We start from the raw sequence: 21,877 nt of genomic DNA, 5'->3' as shown, positions 1-21,877 counted from the left end.
AGCAAAACCATTCATGTCACCATTGCCTAGGTCAGGAAGCAGAACGTCACCAGGGCCTAGAAGTCCTGATGGTGCTGCCTTCAAACACTGCCCCTTCCCTCTTCTCAAGAAGTAGTCTTGAGTTTTGATAACACATATTTGCTTTGCCTTACATAGGCGCTTTTTACTAATATAATTATGAACCATTTTCACTTGAGATTTCTCTGTATTATTTAGGTTATAGAACTAACCAATTTTATTTTGAATGCAGCCAGCAATGTTCAGAATCACTATACATGTTTTAATGTACATTACCATATGTAAAATCGATGACCAGTTCAAGTTCAACGCATGAAGCAGGGCACCCAAAGCCAATGCTCTGGGACAACCCAGAGGGATGGGATGGGGAGGGAGTTGAGAGGAGGGTTTGGGATGGGGAGACACATGTGTACCCATGGCTAATTCATGTCGATGTATGGCAAAAATCATCACAATATTGTAATTATCCTCCAATTAAAATATATTAATTAAAAAAGATTAACTCACTATACATATTTTAATAACTAATAGAAATCACTTGGGTAATTAGCATGAAATATCAAATGAGGAAAATCTACTTTCTTTCATACATTTAAAAATTTTTTTTCTATAGTGAAAAAGAAAGGGTTCGTTTCATGTTGTACTTTTCTAATTAGATGATACCTTTAATGGTTAAAATATGGAAAAAAGCAAGCACTGCTTCAGGATTTTCTGCATACTGAATTTTACTGTGTTTGAAAGCATTTATAAATAATCAAATGTAGATATGCCCTTATGAAATTAATTGTTGACTATTTGGAAGTTTTTTTTTAATGTTTCTCTTATCTTCTCCCTTCAGTGGAAGCACTGACGTTTCCTCCTTCTTCTGGGAAGTCGTTCATCATGGGAGCAGATGAAGCACTTGAAAGTGAATTGGGACTTGGAGAATTGGCAGGCCTTACAGTGGCCAATGAAGCAGATTCATTAACTTATGATGTGAGTAGTAGTTTTATTTATGTTGTTTTAATTTACTTTTTAAAAAATAGAAAGTTCATTTTATAGAAAAAGATGACAATAGTAAGACTTCTTCACAAATGTGAAATTTGTTTCAGTTTTAATCACAAACTTTGAAAATACGAGCATATTATAAAAATAAACAACACTTTTCACATCATACAGGTTACAATTATAGATTTTACCTAAATCTGTAAGTCAGTAGAGCTTATTCATTGGTTTTAGATAAGGGAAAGAATTCCTTTTTCTATCACCAAGGTTGGATTTGTCTTGTTTTAAGATACCAGTGATTAGTTGAAATTCATGCTTGCCTAATGGCAACATTTGTCTTGCTTATTTAATACATTGTCAATAATACAACAGCTGAGAACTAGTTTTAGCTGTTGTCAGACAAGGTGTATGCAAGATATTTTCCAGATGCTAAGGTTGACCTATCAGTGATTTGGACCAAAACTGGAATCTTTATACCTTTATGCACACATCCATTTAGTTAACACAGTTCTTTTATAATTGTTCATCATCATCAAGTATCAGAAAAACAGTTGTTTATTTCATAAAGTATTTACAGCCTATCTTTTCATTAAAATCCTTTCAGTTTTATACTTCATCTTCTTCATTGGGGAATACTGTGTAGCTGTAGCCACATAGAGGATATAGCATGAATCCGTAAGTGAGCCTTGGAAGTATTCCAAAGAGGAACCTCACCACTCACTCCTCTTCCCGCAGATCAAAAACTCTCTCCCTCTTTGCTAAGCCCTTTAGTAAGTCTTTGGGGTTCTATCTCCAACAACTGAATCCATATAGTACATCTTTTTTCTTCCCCCCTAGTCCATTTTTCTTCACCTGGATCTACCATAATGACCTCATTTAAACAGGCTCCTTGTATTCCATTCTCCACATATGTGATAGAGATTTGGAAAAAAAATTCTGTTTTCAGTGTTTTTATATCCTTATAATTTATGTCTTTTAAAAACACCATTTTGCTGGCTTTTATTTTTTAACCTTTGACAGCCTTTTAAAATTAGAAAGCGTTTAGTCAATTTCTTTTTAAAATAATTAATAATATTTGTACTTAATCCTGCCATCTTTTGTGCTGCCTATTCTGTGTTTTTCTATTTTCGCCTAAATTGGGATTGATTATTTTTTATCATTCTCTCCTCTCCATTATTTGAAGTTTATATACTCTTTCATTACTTTTTAAATTACAAATTACTACACACATTCTTAGCAAAATTTTATATGCAAGGATCTTTAGAACACTCTATTTAAAAAACTCCCACCCAATGTATATGTCATTCTTGTTAAATATTTTACTTCTGTGTACATTAATCTTCTACCAGCTTCTGTTTTGTACACTCAGTAGTCAGAATTATCTGTTTCACATTAACTGTCTTGTCTTTTTTCATTCTCCCTTGCATATCTGACTACCCATCTGGGTTCATTTTTCCTTTACTCTAAGAATACAATATATCTGTTTAATGAAGATCTATTGGTGCCAACTTTCTTAGTTTCTGATTTTCTTGAATTGTCTTTACTTGTCTTTTTTTTTTTGCCTGAGTAGGCTATTATCTCTGATTTTGAATTTCACTTTGCAAAAATTTTTTAGTGCTTTTTTTCCCCCTTATTTTTAATTGAAGGATATTTACAAAAATTGTATTGGTTTCTGTCATACTTTTTTTTAAGTGCTTTAAATATATTTTGTTGTTGTTCTCTCTTGAAATCAACTGTCATTTCTGTTTTTGGTTATTCAGTAGTAGACAGTTTTTCCTGTGACTGTTATTTCTCTATGCCTTGATTTTCATAAAAGATTTAGTTGATTGGTTTTTTTTTGTTAATTTAACCTTCATGAAATTCTTAGACCTTTTTGGCTTAATATGTTTCCTTGAGTTCTGTTATGTTCTCAGTCATTCTCTTTAGATACTGCTTTTACATCTCTCTCCCTCCCTCTTTTCTTCTTCTAGAACTGTTGTTATATTGTTAGATCCTCTTTCTATATTCTCTGTTTCTGATCCCCTTTCTTCTGTGTTTTCCATCTTTTGTTTCTCTGTATTTCAGTCTAGATTTTTTTAATGACTCATCTTCCAGTTAGCTAATTCTCTCTTCAGCTATATGTAATCTGTAATTAAACTCATCTAGTGAGATCTTATATCTTTGCTTCTAGGGTTACTATTTAAAAATTATTTACAGATTTCTTCCAGAACTTTCAGTCTTTTATCTTCTTGAACATAATAAGCATGATTACTTTAAACTTTGAATCAGAGACTCAGTTCTGTTACTAATTATGTGTTGTTTCTGTTTGTTTTCATTTATTCTGTTGTATCTCATATAGGTATGGTTATTTTGTACTGTGTCCAAATAACTATATTTGAAAAATTGTTTCTAGAAATAATTTCAGGCCTAAGTTTATATCTTTCCACAAAGAGTGTATTTTCATTTTCTTCTCTCAGATGTCTGCAGCCATTAGAAATCTGGATCACCTGCTTCATTTTCAGTTTTTGAGGTGATCTGAAGCTGATCTACAATCTTTTAAGGGCTTTTGTTCTTCTAGTTCACTCTTACGTGTAGGATACAGCCTTCTGAAATCAAAACCTAAAGCGTGGTCTACTAAACCCTACTTTCTTGGCAGGCCCTGGACATCAATCTATATCTCTCTGCCTTGCAAAGTCATCAGAAGCACAGCTCAACCTCTCAGCCATCTCTTCTGCAATCAGTAAACACTCTCTGGGGATAACAGTTCCAGATATCAGGCTCACTTCTGTAGGCCTCTGTCTTCACCTGGATCCTAGGTTTTTTCCCACCATTTTGTTAGTTCTAGATTTTTTATTCTTAGCTTTGCTATTCTACTTGTCCTCAGTACACAGTTGGTCCTAATGATCTAGTCCATCATGACCAGAAGCAGAAATTCCCATTAGATGCTTTTGTTCCTGCAAAGAGTTTGTTTAATACATAAAGGAATTCAGTCCTCTCTCTGGAGAAAGCTCATCCTTTTTTTCATAACTCTTACTTGTTAGAAAACATAGTCTGTCTCAGTTTCTAAAAGTAGTTCCTAGTTTTATTAAGCATATTAGCAATCTATTGCTGCATAACAACTTGTACCACATTTAATAGCTTAAAAGAACAAACATTTATATCTCACATCTTCCATGGGTCAGCAGTCTGGGGACAGCTTAATTATGTGACTCCGGCTGTTTGTATAGTTGTAATCAAGACATTGACAAGAGCTGCAGTTTTACCTAGACTTGACTTGAGGAAAATCTGCTTCCAAGCTCACTCATGTAGTTGTTTGAAGGCCTTGGTTCCTGGCTGACTGTTGGCTGGGGACCAGTTCCTCACCACATGGACCCCTCTGTGGGCTCCTCAATAGAGCAGCTGGCTTTTCCCAATGTGAGTGTACCTGAAAAGACAGAGAGAAGAAACACTTAAGATGAAAGGTTTTATAACCTAATTTTGAAAGTTATTTGTTCCAACTTCTGCTGTATGCTGTTGGTCAGAGAGCAGCCCTATAACATGGAAGTGTGAATGTGTTAGTTGCTCAGTTGTGTCCAACTCTTTATGACCCCATGGACTGTAGCCTGCCAGGCTTCTCTGTCCATGGGATGCTCTGGGCAAGTATACTGGAGTGGTAGCCATTTCCTTCCAGGGGATGAACCTGCGTCTCCCACATTCCAGGGAGGTTCTTTACCATCGGAGTCACCAGGGAAGGGGTCTACCCAAAGGTAAAAATAGGTGGGGCCGATTGGGAACTTAGTGGCTGCCTACCACATCAAGATAATCAAAGGAATTTAAGTACTCTTCCACATGAAAACCTTTTAGCTCTTTAATAAGAGTAGCAGAGGTTAGCTCAGTTGCCCTTGTCGTTTTAACCTTCCTGCCAGCCCTGCCTGCCCCCAAAATAATCAGCCCCACTCTTAGAGTAGTTCCTTGCCTAATGTGTTTTGTCTTCACTTATTGCTTCGCAGGTGGTGCTAGTGGTAAAGAATCCGTCTGCCAGTGCAGGAGACAAAAGAGACAATCCCTGGTCCGGAAGATCCCTTGGAGGAGGGCATGGCAACCCACTCAAGTATTTTTGCCTGGAGAATCCCATGGACAGAGAACCTTATGGGCTATGGTTCATAGGGTCACAAATAACCAGACACGACTGGAACAACTTAGCACACATGCATTGCCCCAATTGTGACATGTCCTGTCCAAATTTCTCTGCAGATTTTTAAATTTTGGGGTTCTAAATTACAGTTTAATAGTATAGCCTCTGAAACCAGACTGCTTGATTTTGAATCCTGACTCCTCCATTTACTAGATGGCAAGTCACTTAACTTCTCTTTCCCTAAAATGCCTAGTCTATAATAGTGTTAATTCCTACATCATAGAGTTGTGAGGATTAAGGGAGTTAATGCTTTTTAAGTCTTTTGAATAATGTAGAAAATAATGAATGCTGCTTAGAATATCAGTTGTATCATTGACAATTTTTGTAACTGTGAGTATGGTAACATGTCTCCAATATATTGCAAATACTTGCTTAAATCTACCATGATTGTTAGCCTTGGAGTGTGAAGTTCATTCATGGTGCTTGTGTAAAGCCAAACACTATCCTCTTTAGCCTTTTTATTAGTTGGAATGAAAAAACAATGCATTATTTTTTCAGTTGTTGAGATTGAGATTCTGTGGAGAAAGTGAAAGTCACTCAGTCGTGTCCTACTCTTTGTGACCCCATGGACCATAGCCTTACCAGGCTCCTCTGTCCGTGGGGATTTTCCAGGCAAGCATACTGGAGTAGGTTGCTGTTCCCTTCTCCAGGGAATCTTCCCAACCCAGGAATTGAACCCAGGTCTCCCGTGTTGCAGGCAGATTCTTTATTATCTGAGCTACCAGGGAAGCCCTCTGTGGAGAAAAGGAACATAATAAATATATTATTATGTTTGTAATATCTGATTGTCTCTTCCAATTTTAGCATTTTGTTGCCAGTATATAAATTTCATTACCAATTTGAAGAAAATTTAGCTCTTGTCTGAAACCGTTGAAAATTTTGAAAGTATCATCATATTCTGTAATGATAACATGTTTAAAATAATTTAGTTTTTCAACTCTTACCTAAAATTGCTTTCTATTCTATAATTCAGGTTGAAATCATTTTTTTGTTACTAAGTTATTTGATCCTCCTTCTATACTGAATTATGTGTTTTCTTATTATAGCACTCATATTTCTTCAAAGAAAACCATTGTTGACATATTGCTAATTTTGCCTATTGATTTGATTATCTGTTTAAAAATTATATTACTTTGAAAGTTGCAAAATAATGATAGTTTAATCCTGAAACAGAATTAATGCTGAAATACCGTTTTTTTCCCCCATTCTGAACTAAGTATATTGGTATCTTTTGTTTCTTTAATAGATAGCAAACAATAAAGATGCATTGAGGAAGACATGGAACCCCAAGTTTACATTAAGAAGTCACTTTGATGGCATTAGAGCCCTCGCTTTCCACCCCACTGAGCCTGTTTTGATAACAGCATCAGAGGATCACACGTTAAAAATGTGGAATTTGCAGAAAACAGCCCCAGCCAAAAAGTGAGAATATTCTACTTTAACTGTATTTGAATAATTTAATTAACTTTTTTTTTTTTAGCAGAGAAAGCCTTACTTTATTATTTGCTGTTAAATTCCCCAAATATCTCTTCCAATTGTTTTCCTTTACCATGTCATGTAATTTAGGGTGTTTTTGCCTTCATACTCATAAGCTAATTTAGGTTGAAGAACTGACCCTTAGGGAGAAATGGTTTGTGAATGCTGGTTATAATCTTTATTTGGTGTTTTAAATAACTGTTACATTTCAGGAACGCTTTGTCTGTACTGGAGGTTTCTGTTGTTGTTGTAAGCAGGCATAGTCATGTTTAAAATCGTCAAACCCCAACCCCAATCCTTCCCCATTGTTTACTATGTTTGGACTTACAGAGCAGAAGGGAGAGAAGTGATAGGGGATACTGGAGCGGGTGGGGGCAAGAGACCTCTCTTTGATCTTTTCTTTTGATCTTGACCGAAATGTCTAGACTGAAGGGCACTGTTGCTGCTCTCACTTACCTGCTAATACTTGCCTTGACCACTTGGTTCCTCCGTAAGCATGGACAGACATGAATTGGTATAAACCCCTTTTATCAGTCACCAAGCTAGTCCTGACCCCACTTGGTACTTTCTCTTTCTTCCTTGGATTACATGGTCCAGAACCCAGCATCTACCAGCAAGGGCCCTTCTACAGTGATAGATACCTCTTTTTATTAAAGAGTAGAAATGAACATCAAATGGAGGAGAGGATGGAAGTTTTACTACTGACAGAGAATATCTCCTGCCCAATTTGAAAGCAATCAGTGACATTCCAGCTGTCATACGTAGACGTTCATCAGACAGCTCAACTGAATCTTGCTAAAACCAAGTGAATCTTCATGTAGATCAGGTGTCTTTAACAGAGAAAAGGTATTTCCTGGTTACAAACTGTGCCTTTTGTTCTTCAAGTTCTTTAGTTCACAGTGGGCATCATATTAAATGAGAGAATGTGAGTATCTCATCATATATTCTTGACTATAACTTTGAAATATATTGAAATTTCTTGCTGGTGGTAGCTTAGTAATAACACCTTCATAAGCAAGTAACAATAGCCTTTGTTTACCTTTGAACTTAAAACTTTGGAAATAAGGAGAGCTATCATATCCCTATTAAAAAAAATCTGTAATACAATCCAATTTTAAATCCAGTTTCTGTTCTGTTATGGCCAGTATTAGCCATGTAGAGTACTCATACACTCAGTGTTCTGAGTAATGAATAATCTATTCTAATGTCCAAATCTAATGTGGACAGTTTCTGCAGGTATTAAGAACAGACATGTTAATCTTTATGGAAATGGCAAGGAAATTAAAGTAACTTTGAAATTCTGTTCTGTATGGTTCTGTCCTAGGCTGTTTTACCTTGAAGAATCTCATTTAATCTTGTAAATATTTGCTGTTATGCCTATTTTTCTATTTTATATTAAACATAGAGGAATCTAAAGTTTCAAAAGACTAAATAATTTGCCTGAAGTTAGCCAATTAGATACAGAACTGGAAATTAAATCCAGAAATTTATCTCGTCAAAACCCATGTGTTTTCTCCCTGAGTGAGGCTCTCTCTCCCCCTTTAATCAAATAGATTAGGACAGTCCTAAAAGTGCTATAACAGGATATTGTTACTAAAGAAGAATTTGTTTCCTGAAGTCACAAAAATATGTGATTGGTGTTAAGTAAGCTTTATTGTGTCCTGGGGTTGAGAATGGTATATTACCATAGTGCTGATATTTCTAGGGGCATTTTTATGACATACATTCAGTCATACTGTTTACTACTGACTTTTAGAATGATAAAGAAATCCTCCTTTCTCTCTGATTTAGGAGCACGTCTCTTGATGTGGAGCCTATCTATACATTCAGAGCTCATAAGTAAGTGTGTGCTTTTTCTTTGTGTTAAATCAACATCATTGTAAATCAGTCTGATTAGTATATTTTATTTTCTTTCATGTATGTATTTGTGGCATGTGGTTTTTTTTTTTTTAATATTTGGTAGCATTTTTTTGTGTAAATGTAAAAGAAAGTGGCAGATATTGTAATATTAACAAGTATACCAAATAGGGATCCTTGCTGAAATTAGGTATTATTTGCATGATGTTTAGATGATGTATATAACTCTCTCTTAAAATGAAGTTGAGGCAGTTAAGTTTAACTATTAGAAATCCTGATCTATTTTTCCTTAAAGGTAACCTAGGTAAAAATACCTGAGACATTTAAAAAATTGTGGTCACATTTCATGCTTTTCCTGTTTCCATTTAAGTTTAAGAAATGTACCTGTTCACTTGATTTTAGCACAGAGGTTGGCATACGTTTTACATATAAAAAGGGTCAGATAGTAAATGCTTTTTAGGCTGCGTATTTAATGTATATTCTTGCTTTTAGTTTAGTTTTGTATTAAAACATTTTAAAAAGGTAGAAACTGTAAGTGCTTTAGGATTGTACAAAAACAGTTCACTGGTTGGATTTGATCCATAGGCCATAGATCACTAACCACTGGTTTAGCAGAGGAAGAAAAACGAATTAGTGCTTTGATAATTTGTTGTACAAAATAGAAAAAGAGAAAGCCGTTTGAAAAACTTAAGCGTTCTTATTTCTAACTCATTCCAATGTCAAATAGATGTTTTGAGGATGGAAATTGGTTTTTTCTCCCAGAGGCCCCGTGCTTTGTGTGGTGATGAGCAGCAGTGGTGAGCAGTGCTACAGTGGTGGTGCTGATGGCCTGATCCAGAGCTGGAACACCACCAACCCCAATGTCGATCCCTATGACTCCTATGGTATGTGACTCCCCCAGAATATGAAGGAATAAAATGCTTTATTTTTATGCAGTTTATATTGCATATATATGGATAAAATGAGATGTTTTTGAAAATAAATTTGTTTTGTTAAAAAGGGTTTCTGTATTTGGGAATCAATTTGATATATATGTAATGCTAAAAAAAAGAGGGAGAATAATGTATTTTTCCTGAGAAAAGAGTTCCCACCCCCAAGTCTTACTGATTGAAAATGCTGGCTTGATTGACAGTTGTTTTCTTCATTTGTAGGCATGTGTGCAGTACTTGATACATTGTTTATAATCTATAATCATATTTTGTCACTATTCTTGACAAATATTTTTGAAGGGAAATGAATGTTGGCATCATCTTCTTGATCTATTATTTACAGAGTATAGAGGCTAATGATTTTCAAAGTGTATAACACCAAAATATTTAAAAGACTTTTAAAAATTAAGAAGTACCCTTTAGATTTGGAAACAGCACCATGAATCAAAAAATTGTATAATCTGTCACTAGATATTATCATAAATTCGCTTTCAACTATTTTGATTTTCTCTTTAAATTCTCCATAAATTCTAGAATGGTATGGAGTGTCATATTTGTCATAAAACCATAGTTTATTTTTATTATCATTTTAGATTAATTTTACCACTAAACCTAAGTAAAGATAAGGAATTCAGTAACCAAAATATTCTCCCAACATTTATTTAGTAAGCATTTAACATATATTTTGTGAAAGATAACACCCTCTCTCCTGCTGCAGTTCTCTTCTGAATTTATCTGTTTCATACTTTTCGTCACTTCCTTTATCCCTCTTTCAGAGATCAGTTGACCTCATTCTGTCCCAAGCCAACCCTTTCCCTTTCACTGTTGACCTCCTTCTCGTTTCCTTTGAGACTGCACTCTCTTTTCTTTTTTGCTGCCTCTCTTTTTTGTGCTCATCTGAAGACTTACCCTTTTTGCTCTTTCCATCCCCTGAGCATATAGTAAATTCAAGTTTCTCCCATCCTGAGCAAGAAGAAGCCTTTTGTGACTCCCTTTTCCCTCTCTGGTTCTTTTTTTTTTTTCTCTTAATTTATTTATTTTAATTGGAGGCTAATTACTTTACAATATTGTGGTGGTTTTTGCCATACATTGACATGAATCAGCCATGGGTGGACATGTGTTCCCCATCCTGAACCCCCCTCCCACCTCCCTCCCCATCCCATCCCTCAGGGTCATCCCAGTCCACCGGCCCTGAGCACCCCATCTCATGCGTTGAACCTGAACTGTCGATCTGTTCCACATACGATAATATACATGTTTCAATGCTATCTCTCAAATCATCCCACCCTTGCTTTCTCCCACAGAGTCCAAAAGACTGTTCTGTGCATCTGTGTCTCTTTTGCTGTCTTGCATATAGGGTCATCGTTAGCATCTTTCTAGCCTCTCTTTCTTCCCGTGTCTCTTTGGTCTGACAATTATTAGTTATTGATTCCATGTTCTTTCACTGTGCATCATCCCTCTTCATTCTGTTTGTGGCTATGCCACTTAAATGCGAAGAAGTATCAATAACTATCTAACTGGCTGATCCAAGGGATATTTTACAGTTCTTACTTTACTTGATGTACTGGCTGTCTGAAACTGTGGACCACTCTATCCTTTTTGAAATCTTTTCACTATAGGCTTTTTTGACACAACTGTATGACAGTTTCTATCCCCTATCCGTCATAAACTCCTTTTATTTTTCTCACCTTAAAAATATTGACATTTATTGAGGCTAGACCCTAACTCTTTTTTTTGCATTGTATACATATTCTTTGGTAGACTGAATCCACTTTGTGGTTTTATATACTGTTGACTCATCAATCTTTTTTTTAAGCCTGAGACTTCCTACACAGCATTTGAAAATGGCTGTCTCATTGTCCATAAATCCCTACAAGCACTGTTTCTTCTTCCATATATTCTTTTTTTTTTTCCATTTATTTTTATTAGTTGGAGGCTAATTACTTTACAACATTGCAGTGGTTTTTGTCATACATTGAAATGAATTAGCCATGGATTTACATGTATTCCCCATCCCGGTCCCCCCTCCCACCTCCCTCTCCACCCGATCCCTCTGGGTCTTCCCAGTGCACCAGGCCCGAGCACTTGTCTCATGCACCCAACCTGGGCTGGTGATCTGTTTCACCCTAGATAATATACATGTTTCAATGCTGTTCTCTTGAAACATCCCACCCTCGCCTTCTCCCACAGAGTCCACAAGTCTGTTCTATACATCTGAGTCTCTTTTTCTGTTCTGCATATAGGGTTATCGTTACCATCTTTCTAAATTCCATATATATGTGTTAGTATACTGTAATGGTCTTTATCTTTCTGGCTTACTTCGCTCTGTATAATGGGCTCCAGTTTCATCCATCTCATTAGAACTGATTCAAATGAATTCTTTTTAATGGCTGAGTAATATTCCATGGTGTATATGTACCACAGCTTCCTCATCCATTCGTCTGCTGATGGGCATCTAGGTTGCTTCCATGTCCTGGCTGTTATAAACAGTGCTGCGATGAACATTGGGGTGCACGTGTCTCTTTCAGATCTGGTTTCCTTGGTGTGTATGCCCAGAAGTGGGATTGCTGGGTCATATGGCAGTTCTATTTCCAGCTTTTTAAGAAATCTCCACACTGTTTTCCACAGTGGCTATACTAATTTGCATTCCCACCTTCCATATATTCTTAATTTTTTTTTGGCCACAGCATGCAGCTTGGGGGAATCTTAGCTCCCCAACCAGGGATCGAACCCATGGCCCTGGCAGTGAGAGCACCAAGTCCTAACCAATAGACTATTAGGGAAGTCTGTTTTCAAATATTCTTTGTATATTCTTTATCAGGTGGTGGCACTACCAAACTTATCCAAACTAGAAACCCAAGAGTTATCCTTGATTCTTTGTACTATTTTACTATCTATCATTTATTAATTACTATACCTTTTTGTTAATACCCCCTAAATATTTCTTGAATTTACTCCTTTTCTGTCCCTTTTATCACTGTCCTTGCTTTGATTTTCATCTTCACTCTCCCAGTCTTCTAAAACAGTCCACTTGCCTTCATCTTGTTTCTTTACAATCTCTTCTACACTGTAATCAGAGTTACCATATTAAATACTTGCTTCACACTGCTGATTCTGGGAATCCTTTCAGTGTTTCTCTGTTGCTTCTAGGGTAATTTACTAAGTATGTCATAGGCATCCCACCATAAACTGGCCGCTCTCATCTCATCCACTTCTTGCCTCAAATTTCACAGTCCAGTAATACTGAATTTCTTATAAATGTCCTGACATAGCATTCTATTTTTCCTTCTTTGAGTTGTTAGGAGCTGCCTCCTTTGCCAGGAATGCCTTCCCTCTGCCCTTTGACAAGCCAACATCTATACACTCTAGGTGTCATTCTTTCCAAGTGTCCAGTCACTCTCTTTAGTAACTGGTTCCTGCCACTGTTATTGTACTTAAACCACATTACTTTTTGAAGACAGAGCTGGTATTGTGTCTAATCATCTGCATGACCCCTGCGTCTAGCATAGTGCCAAATACACAGTGTATCTTCAATAAATATTTCATGGTATAACTAAAGAGGATATAGAACAAATAACACCAGTGACATTGTAAACTTAACAATGTCTATCTGAACTATCTTGAAAGTACAGCTTCTAGAGTCATTGTGAGGGTTAATAAGTAAAATTTCCAATTTGGCTTTTATCATGAAATGCTCTTTCCTGGCTCCCCACCCCCCCACCACATGCATATCGTTTGTCTGTCTTGTTTGAGAATTTGGGGATTTCTGTAGGTCTCAGTTCATGTCCATTAAGAATGTTAGAAGCCTGTTGCTCCCAAGAGGTGAGATGGTAGTCATACCATCACAGCACAAGTGCCCTGAAGGGTGTGCGCCAGGTGCTGAAGGGCTCAGAGGAGGGAAAGGGTCTCTGTTCACTGCCTCAGGGAACGTGAGCTGTGGTTTCTCTGAGAGTAGACTAAATCCTAATAGCTTGTGTTAACATGCTTTAAAAAAAAAAATCACACAAATGGGAAGAAAAAAAGGGAGGAAGAAGGAAATGGCTGATCTTTTTAAGGAGAAAAATATGTACTTTAAAATTTTAATTTAGACATTTTAAACCCTATATTTGCATTGTTTCCAGGCCTGTTCTTGCTGCATTTCAAAAGAATAATAGAAACGAGGAAGTATATTTTATACTTTCTGTTTGTATATTTTACTTTCCACTGGACTCTCTCAGTACCTTTATGATTTGTGCTTTTGCCCTGCATTCTTGCTGTTCTTGCAGATCCTTCTGTCTTAAGAGGCCCTCTCTTGGGCCACACGGATGCAGTCTGGGGCTTGGCCTACAGTGCAGCGCACCAGCGTTTGTTGTCCTGTTCAGCAGATGGCACTCTCCGTTTGTGGAATACCAGTGAGGTTGCTCCAGCCTTGAGTGTGTTTAGTGATAACCAAGGTATGTGCCTTTTTCTCCTTTTTCTTACAGAGTCTTTTATAAAATGTCTTATTCTAAAAGAAACAAGTAGATGATTCTATAGGCTCTTACTGTTCTAAATTCAGTTTGAAGGGTTTTCTTTTTAAGCAGTGAAAATATATTTGCTTGACTTTCCAATTTAGTATGTATAATTTTAAGAAGCATATTATTTGGTGAAGTAGCAGGCATTTGTTTTGAATTTTTAAAAATTGAAATAATTTATATACAGTCAAAAACAAATATTAAGGATACATTTTCATGAGTTTGACAAATGCATGAAAGTTTTGCTTCTATCAAGGTAGAGAACATTTCCTTCAGTGCCCGAAAGTTTCTCTGTGTTATTCACAGTCATCTCCTCCCCTCGTTCCCAACCAGAGGTACCCACTGTTATGGTTTCTTTTGTTATAAATTAGTTTTGTCTATTCTAAAACTTCATATAAATGAAGTTGTACAATGTATACTCTTTTTACATCTGACAGTTTACTCTTACTGTAATGTTCTTGTTGTTTATCCATGTGGTAATAAATGTTAATAATTTAATTTTATTATTTGTAGTATTTCTTTAAACCACTTTGTTTATAATTTACCTCTTGATGAACATTTGGCTTGTTTCTAGATTTTTTCTATTATGAACAAAACTCCTATGAACATTTGTATTTTCTTTTTTAATCACAGGCAGGTAAAGACCTGTAAATAGAATTTTGGGGCTCTAGAAGAAGATTTATGTATTTAACTATTTAACTTTATGAGGCATCGCCAAACTTTCTTTGAAAGCGGTTGTGCCATGTTTTACCACTGATTGCAATGGGTGAGAATTCCAGGCACCCTACATCCTTAATGACAAACATTTGTTGTTGATAGTGTAGTTAATTTTAGCCTTTTTGATGGGTGTGTGCAGCTGTATTTCATTGCCTTTTTAAGTTGTATTTCTTTGGTGGCTATTTTGAGGACTTTTTTTGTCTGCTCATTGTCCATTAATGTATCTTCTTCTGGAAGATACACATTTTTGAATTGTTAGTTTACTTAACTTAGATTTTGAACCAGATTTTAAAAATCAGATTATGATCATGTATACATAGAATTTCATTTTTAATGTTTACAAATAAGTTCCAGATTTTAACCAAGTTTTACCCTATTCTAAATGATAAATAAAATTGTCTTCTTTATTCGTGAGCTGCCATAACTTGTGCCTAGGTTTTGATGAGTTGCCTGCATTTGCTGTTTTTATGACTCTACCAATAAATAGCAATTTGAAATTTTGCTTCTTGAATTCCGTATTTTTAGTGAATTAGAATTCCTAGTAACTCACTAAAGTTAGATGGGCTTTTAAAATGAAGAATTCTCGTGATGCCACTCTAAACCTCAGGTTGATTTGAGATGGAAGTAGAAAAATTTGTAGTCCATATGTTTTCCATTTATCCCTAAATAAAGGCTTGGATTCAGTAAATACAGTAGCTGAGTGACTGGTAGAAGATGTGGTAAACAAGTAAGGATAGTAAAACAAACTAGGACTAAAAGAGCTAATGAGCTTTGTTTTCTTCTTACATGGTTGCTTGTTCTGCTGTATTTGAAACATATTGTAAAGTATACCCTGACTGACATTCTCTTCCAATATGTTTGACTTATAGAGTTGGGAGTCCCTGCCTCTGTGGATCTGGTGAGCAGTGACCCAAGCCATATGGTAGCATCATTCAGCAAGGGATACACAAGCATCTTTAACATGGAAACACAGCAACGCATTCTCACTTTAGAATCCAACCTAGATTCAAGTATGTATGCCAATTTAAAGTAGTATGTATGTGGATCAATTTTTTAGTGTTATCAAAATTAGAATTACTAGAGTCAACAATGAAAAATACTTGTCATTATAAAGTGTTCTGCCTCAAGATCACAGTTATATGTGAAGGATATAATGATTTATAGTTGATTTTAAGTCTTTAGGTTAAGTTTATTCACATTTATAAGTTCACTGGTTGAAGTAGCATTTGATCTATTCTAAAGAGAAGTCAAGTTTAATTTTATACCAATTGTTTAGTTTTCAGTTCTATTTGAAGAAAATAACATTTATTCTAAATACAGGCATATCTTGGAGTTACTGTAGGTTCAGTTTCAGACCTGCGAAATAAAGCACATATCACAATAGAGTTAGTCACATAAAGCTTTTGTTTTTCCAGTGCATATTAAAGTTATGTTTACACTATACTAGAGAGTGTTAAGTGTGCACATACCTTAAATTAAAAATATTTTGTTGCTGACAAATGCTAACTATCATCTGAGCCTTCAGTTTTGCCTGGGGGAGGGTCTCACCACGATGCTTATGGCTGACTGATCAGAGTGGTTGGGGTGACTGTGGCAGTTTCTTAAATAAGACAACAGTGAAGTTTGCTGCATCAATTGACTCTTCCTTTCACGAACAACTTCTCTATAGCATGCATGGATGTTTGATAGCATTCTACTCACAGTAGAACTCCTTTCAGAGTGGGAGTCAGTCTTTTCAAACCCTGCCACTGCTTGATCAACAAGATTTATATAATTATGTGATCTCTGTTGTCATTTCAACAGTCTTCATAGCATCCTCCCCAAGAATACATTCCTTCTCAAGAAACTACTTTCTTTGCTCATCCATAAGAAGCATTTCCTGATCCATCATGGGTTTTATCATGAGATTGCAGCAATTCAGTCACATGATCAGGCTTCACTTCTAATTCTAGTTCTCTTGCTATTTCCACCATATTCAAAACTTCCTTCACTGAAGTCTTGAACCCCTCATAGTCATCCATGAGGGTTGGAACTAACATTTTCCAAACTCCTGTTCTTGTTGACATTTTGACTGCTTCTCATGAATCACAAATACTTTTAATGGCATCTAGAATTGTAAATCCTTTCCAGAAGGTTTTCAGTTGACTTTGCTCAGATCCATCAGAGAAATCACTATCTATGGCAGCTGTAGCCTCAAGAAATGGATTCCTTAAATAATGAGACTTGAAGGTAGAAATCACTTCTTGATACATGGGCTGTAGAATGAACGTTTTGTTATGAGGCATGAAAAAGCATGAATCTTGTACGTCTCTATCAGAGCTCTTGGGTGACATTGTCAGTGAACGATAATATTTTGAAAGGAATCTTCTTTTCTGAGCAGTAGTTCTCAAGAGTAGGCTTAAAATATTCAGTAAACCATGTTGTAAGCATATATGCTGTCATCCAGGCTTTGTTGTTCCCTTTATAAAGCAAAGGCAGAGTAGATTATTATAATTCTTAAGGACCATGGAGTTTTCAGAATGTTAAATGAGCATTGGGTTCACTGTTAAGTCACCAGCTACATTAACCCCTAACAAGAGAGCCAGCCTGTTGAGACTTTGAAGCTAGGTATTGACTTCCCTCTAGCTATGAAAGTCCTAGGTGGCAATTTCTTCCAATTGAAGGCTGTTTTGTCTACATTGATCTGTTATTTAGTGTAGCCACCTTTATTCATTATCTCAGCTAGATCTGGATAAATTGCTGCAGCTTCCATATCAGCACTTGCTACTTCACTTTACACTTTTATGTGATAGAGACAGCTTCTTTTTTTTTTTTTTTCTTTCCATTTATTTTTATTAGTTGGAGGCTAATTACTTTACAATATTGTAGTGGTTTTTGCCATACATTGACATGAATCAGCCATGAATTTACATGTGTTCCCCATCCTGATCCCCTCTCCCACCTCCCTCCCTATCCCTTCCCTATGGGTCTTCCCAGTGCACCAGCCCTGAGCACTTGTCTCATGCATCCAACCTGGGCTGGCGATCTGTTTCACACTTGATAATATACATGTTTCAATGCTATTCTCTCAGATCATCCCACCCTCGCCTTCTCCCACAGAGTCCAAAAGTCTGTTCTATATGAGCCAGCTTCTTTCGTTAAACTTCATGAACCCACTTCTGCTAGCTTCAAACTTTTCTTATGCAGCTTCTCACCTCTTTCAGTCTCTGTAGAATTAAAGAGAGTTAGGACCTTGCTGTAGATTAGGCTTTGGCTTAAGGAAATGTTGTGGCTGGTTTGATCTTTTATCCAGACCACTAAAACTTTCTCCACATTGTTTTGCATTCTTATCATCTATGTTTTCACTGGAGTAGCATTTTTAATTTTCTTGAAGAACTTTTTCCTTTGCAGTCACAACTTGGCTAACTGTTTGGAGCTAAAGACCTAGCTTTCGGCCTATCTTTTCCACCCGTCTTCCTCACTAAGCTTAACCATTTCTGGCTTTTGATTTAAAGTGAGAAGTGTGTATAAATCTTCCTTCATTTGAACACTTGGTCATTGTAGGGTTATTGATTGGTCTAATTTCAATATTTTTGTGCTTCAGAGACTTAGGAAGGCTCCCCGGAGAGGGAGAGAGATGGGGTTTTACAGCTGGTCGGTGGAGCAACCGACCAGTATTTATCAAGTTCACCATCTTATATGGGTGCAGTTCATAGCACCCCAAAACAATTATATTAGTAATATCAAGGATTAGAAACCACATATCACTGTAACAAATAATAACAATTAATATTATTGTTAATAATAATAGATATAAAAGTTTGAAATACTGTAAGAATTACCAGAATGTGACATAGACACAAAGTGAACAAATTTCTATTGAAAAAATGGAACCAATAGACTTGCTAAATACAGAGTTGCCACAGACCTTCAACTTGTTAAAAAGCATGATATTTGCAAAGCACAGCAAAATATTATATGCAATGCCTGTATAAAATAAATGTATTTTTCTTTTTTTTAAAAAACAAAATTAAATATTTATTTAAAAATAACTGTACACAGATAAAACTCAATAATTTATAAAGTATGCTTTAACTTTCATGTAATATTTAATTTCATGTCTATATGTGAGTTTTACTTTGCATCATGGTTGAATGTGTTAATTCAACCTCAGTAAAGGAAGTTAACAAGTGAAATGCCACCCCCAAAATGCCCTTGGTTTACATAGCACCAAATGCCATCAGGTAACCATCCCCAGAGATTTACCAAGTGTCAAGAGTCCAGATTGTTCAAAGAGGTACAGCAGACACAGATGTGAAGGTGACAATGATTGTTTTCAAATCTCTAGTTATGCTACTTCAAGACAGTTCTTAAATAGCACAAATTGGGGGTAAAAATACACTTTCTGCTTCAGAGCTGGAACCCTGCCAAAGCTACTAGAATTCTAAATAAGCACGTTAGTTAAATCCAATCAACACACTAAAAATTTTGTGGAATTCTGACAAACACAAGTTCTGATTAGGTTTATACAATGAAACCCTGAGAGATTTCACTGCTATTATTTTTCAAGGCTATATATACTGAATATTAAAATAATCATTTACAAATAAATATCTTATTTCAAAACACCCAACAGGTTTTTCGTGTTCTAACGAAAAGTTAACTATTCCTGAAACAGCTCTCCATTAATTATTCAGATATATCTCATGTAGGAAAATGGTCAAGGCTTTTCCAACTACTTCTAACGCACACGAGGAACTGTTTAATTATGAGTGATTAATAGCAGGAATTCGGGGAAGAAATACCTTGTTATTTAGTAGCTAAGTCGTGTTGGACTCTTGTGACCCCATGGACTGTAGTCCGCCAGCCCTCCGCCCATGGAATTTCCCAGGCAAGAATACTGGAGTGGGTTGCCATTTCCTTCTCCATGAAATGTATTTTTCATAGTTATATTTTTAATTATAGTTCCTATACAATATTATATGTTACAGGTATACAGTATAGTGATTCACAATTTTTAAAAGTTATTCTCCACTTATAATTATAAAATATTGATTGTATTCCTCGTGTTATACAGTATAACCTTGTAGCTTATTTTATACCTAATAGTTTGTACCTTGTACTTCCCTACTCCTGTATTGCCCTTCCCTCCTCATAATTTTATCTTTAAAATCAGCTTCTTTTCATAAATGACACCGTTCAGTACTGATTAGAAAACAGATCAAGTTGTGCCTCTCAGAATCCCAGATCTGAATCTTCTTATTGAATACAGGAAACCAGGAAATAATTACTCAGATTGTGAAGAAGATAATGCAGAATCCTTTGGAGTTTTGCCTTTTATAACCTTTATTTTCTGCCTTTAGGCTTCAAACAAACAGTAAGTTTAGGCTGCAGTTGATAAAACTACATACACGTACAGTGTTGTTTTAATCTGAGAACTAGCTTTAAAAATGGTTACCATAATGAGTGTGCTCATGTGCGTGAATATATGTGACTGTCTCCTCTCCCTTTTATCTTTTTCTCTCAAAAAATTCCTTCATTCCATTTTGGCTTTCTTCATTTTCTCTTTCGAATCTGTTGTTCTTTGTTTTCTGCTGGTATCCTTTAAGAATTATTTAGGGAGGTAGGTTTGAATGGAGCTTTTAACTATTTGGATGTAAAAGAGACAAAAAAGTAAAAACTGAGTTTATGGAATAGGAAAATAAATTTTTTCTTTTTGCCAAGAAATATATTTTAGACTTTAAGTAAACTTAAAATAGTGCTTAGATATATGACTTAGAGCTACTATAGTAAGATGAAAAACCAGTATGAAGTTAAGAAGGTTTTAAACATTTAAAAAATTTCCTTCAGAGATTATCATCAATTCTTTGAATGTTCTCAGCATAAATGTTGATTTTAATGACTGCTACAAATTAATAAGATCTCAAGTCTAGGGTTTCCCTGGTGGCTCAGATAAAGAATCTGCCTTCAGTGCAGGAGACCAGGTTTGATCCCTGAGCTGGGAAGATCTCCTGGAGAAGGAAATGGCAACCCACTCTGTTATTCTTGCCTGGAGAATTCAATGGACACAGGAGCCTGGCAGGCTATAGTCCATGACGTCAAAAAGAGTAGGACAGGACTGAAAGACCTAACACTTTCACTTTCACTTTTTTCCACTTTCAAGTCCAGTGAGTTAGATGAATAAACTGAGCTAGGAAATTCCATTTCCCCCCCAAGATGTTTAACTGTAAAGTCATTTGACTTTTTTGCCTGATCAGTTCAGTTCAGTCACTCAGTCATACCTGACTCTTTTCAACCCCATGAACTGTAGCATGCCAGGCTTTCGTGTCCATCACCACTTGCTCAAACTAATGTCCATCAAGTCAGTGATACCATCCAACCATCTCATCCTCTGTGTCCCCTTCTCTTACTACCTTTAGTCTTTCCCAGCATTAGGGTCTTTTCCAGTGAGTCAGTTCTTCCCATCAGGTGGCCAAAGTATTGGAGCTTCAGCTTCAGTATCATTCCTTCCAGTGAAGATTCAGGGCTGATTTCCTTTAGGATTGACTGGTTTGATATCCTTGCAGTCCAAGGGACTCACAAGAGTCTTCTCCAACACCACAATTCAAAAGCATCAATTCTTTGGCACTCAGCTTTCTTTATGGTCCAACTCTCACACTCATACATGATTACTGGAAAAACCATAGCTTTGACTAGATGGACTTTTGTTGGCAAAGTAACGTCTCTGCTTTTTAATATGCTGTCTAGGTTGGTCATAGCTTTTCTTCCAAGGACCAAGCATCTTTTAATTTCATGGCTGTAGTCACCATCTGCAGTGATTTTGGAGTCCAGAAAAATAAAGTCAGCCACTGTTTCCACTGTTGCCCCATCTATTTGCCATGATGTGATGGGACCAGATGCCATGATCTTCGTTTTCTGAATGTTGAGTTTTAAGCCAACTTTTTCACTCTCTTCTTTCACTTTCATCAAGGGACTCTTTAGTTCCTCTTCGCTTTCTTCCCTGAGGGTGGTGTCATCTGCATCTCTGTGGTTATTGTTATTTCTCCCAGCAATCCTGATTCCAGCTTGTGCTTCATCCAGCCCAGCATTTTGCACGATGTACTCTGCATATAAGTTAAATAAGCAGGGTGACAATATATTGTCTTGACATATTCCTTTCCCAATTTCCAACCAGTCCATTGTTCCATGTCCAGTTCTAACTGTTGCTTCTTGACCTGCATACAGATTTCTCAGGCGGCAGGTAAGGTGGTCTGGTATTCCCATCTCTTTAA

At 36.2% G+C, this 21,877-nt stretch overlaps 1 protein-coding gene across 2 annotated transcripts in view; it reads left to right on the top strand.

Moving 5' to 3' along the window:
- STRN (striatin) overlaps positions 1-21,877 on the top strand; it is a 109,811-nt gene that overhangs the window by 73,868 nt on the left and 14,066 nt on the right. For both annotated transcript variants that reach the window (XM_070476830.1, XM_020890041.2), the window contains 6 exons: positions 857-993; positions 6,402-6,577; positions 8,423-8,470; positions 9,251-9,372; positions 13,683-13,850; positions 15,497-15,637. In XM_070476830.1, the coding sequence (XP_070332931.1) occupies positions 857-993; positions 6,402-6,577; positions 8,423-8,470; positions 9,251-9,372; positions 13,683-13,850; positions 15,497-15,637 (792 nt within the window). The remainder of the gene's footprint in view (positions 1-856; positions 994-6,401; positions 6,578-8,422; positions 8,471-9,250; positions 9,373-13,682; positions 13,851-15,496; positions 15,638-21,877) is intronic.

This window comes from Odocoileus virginianus, chromosome 2, assembly GCF_023699985.2.
Source record: "Odocoileus virginianus isolate 20LAN1187 ecotype Illinois chromosome 2, Ovbor_1.2, whole genome shotgun sequence".
Lineage (NCBI taxonomy): Eukaryota > Metazoa > Chordata > Mammalia > Artiodactyla > Cervidae > Odocoileus > Odocoileus virginianus.
The sequence above is the reverse complement of the archived record's forward strand: the minus strand, read 5'-3'. Positions and strand labels throughout refer to the sequence as shown.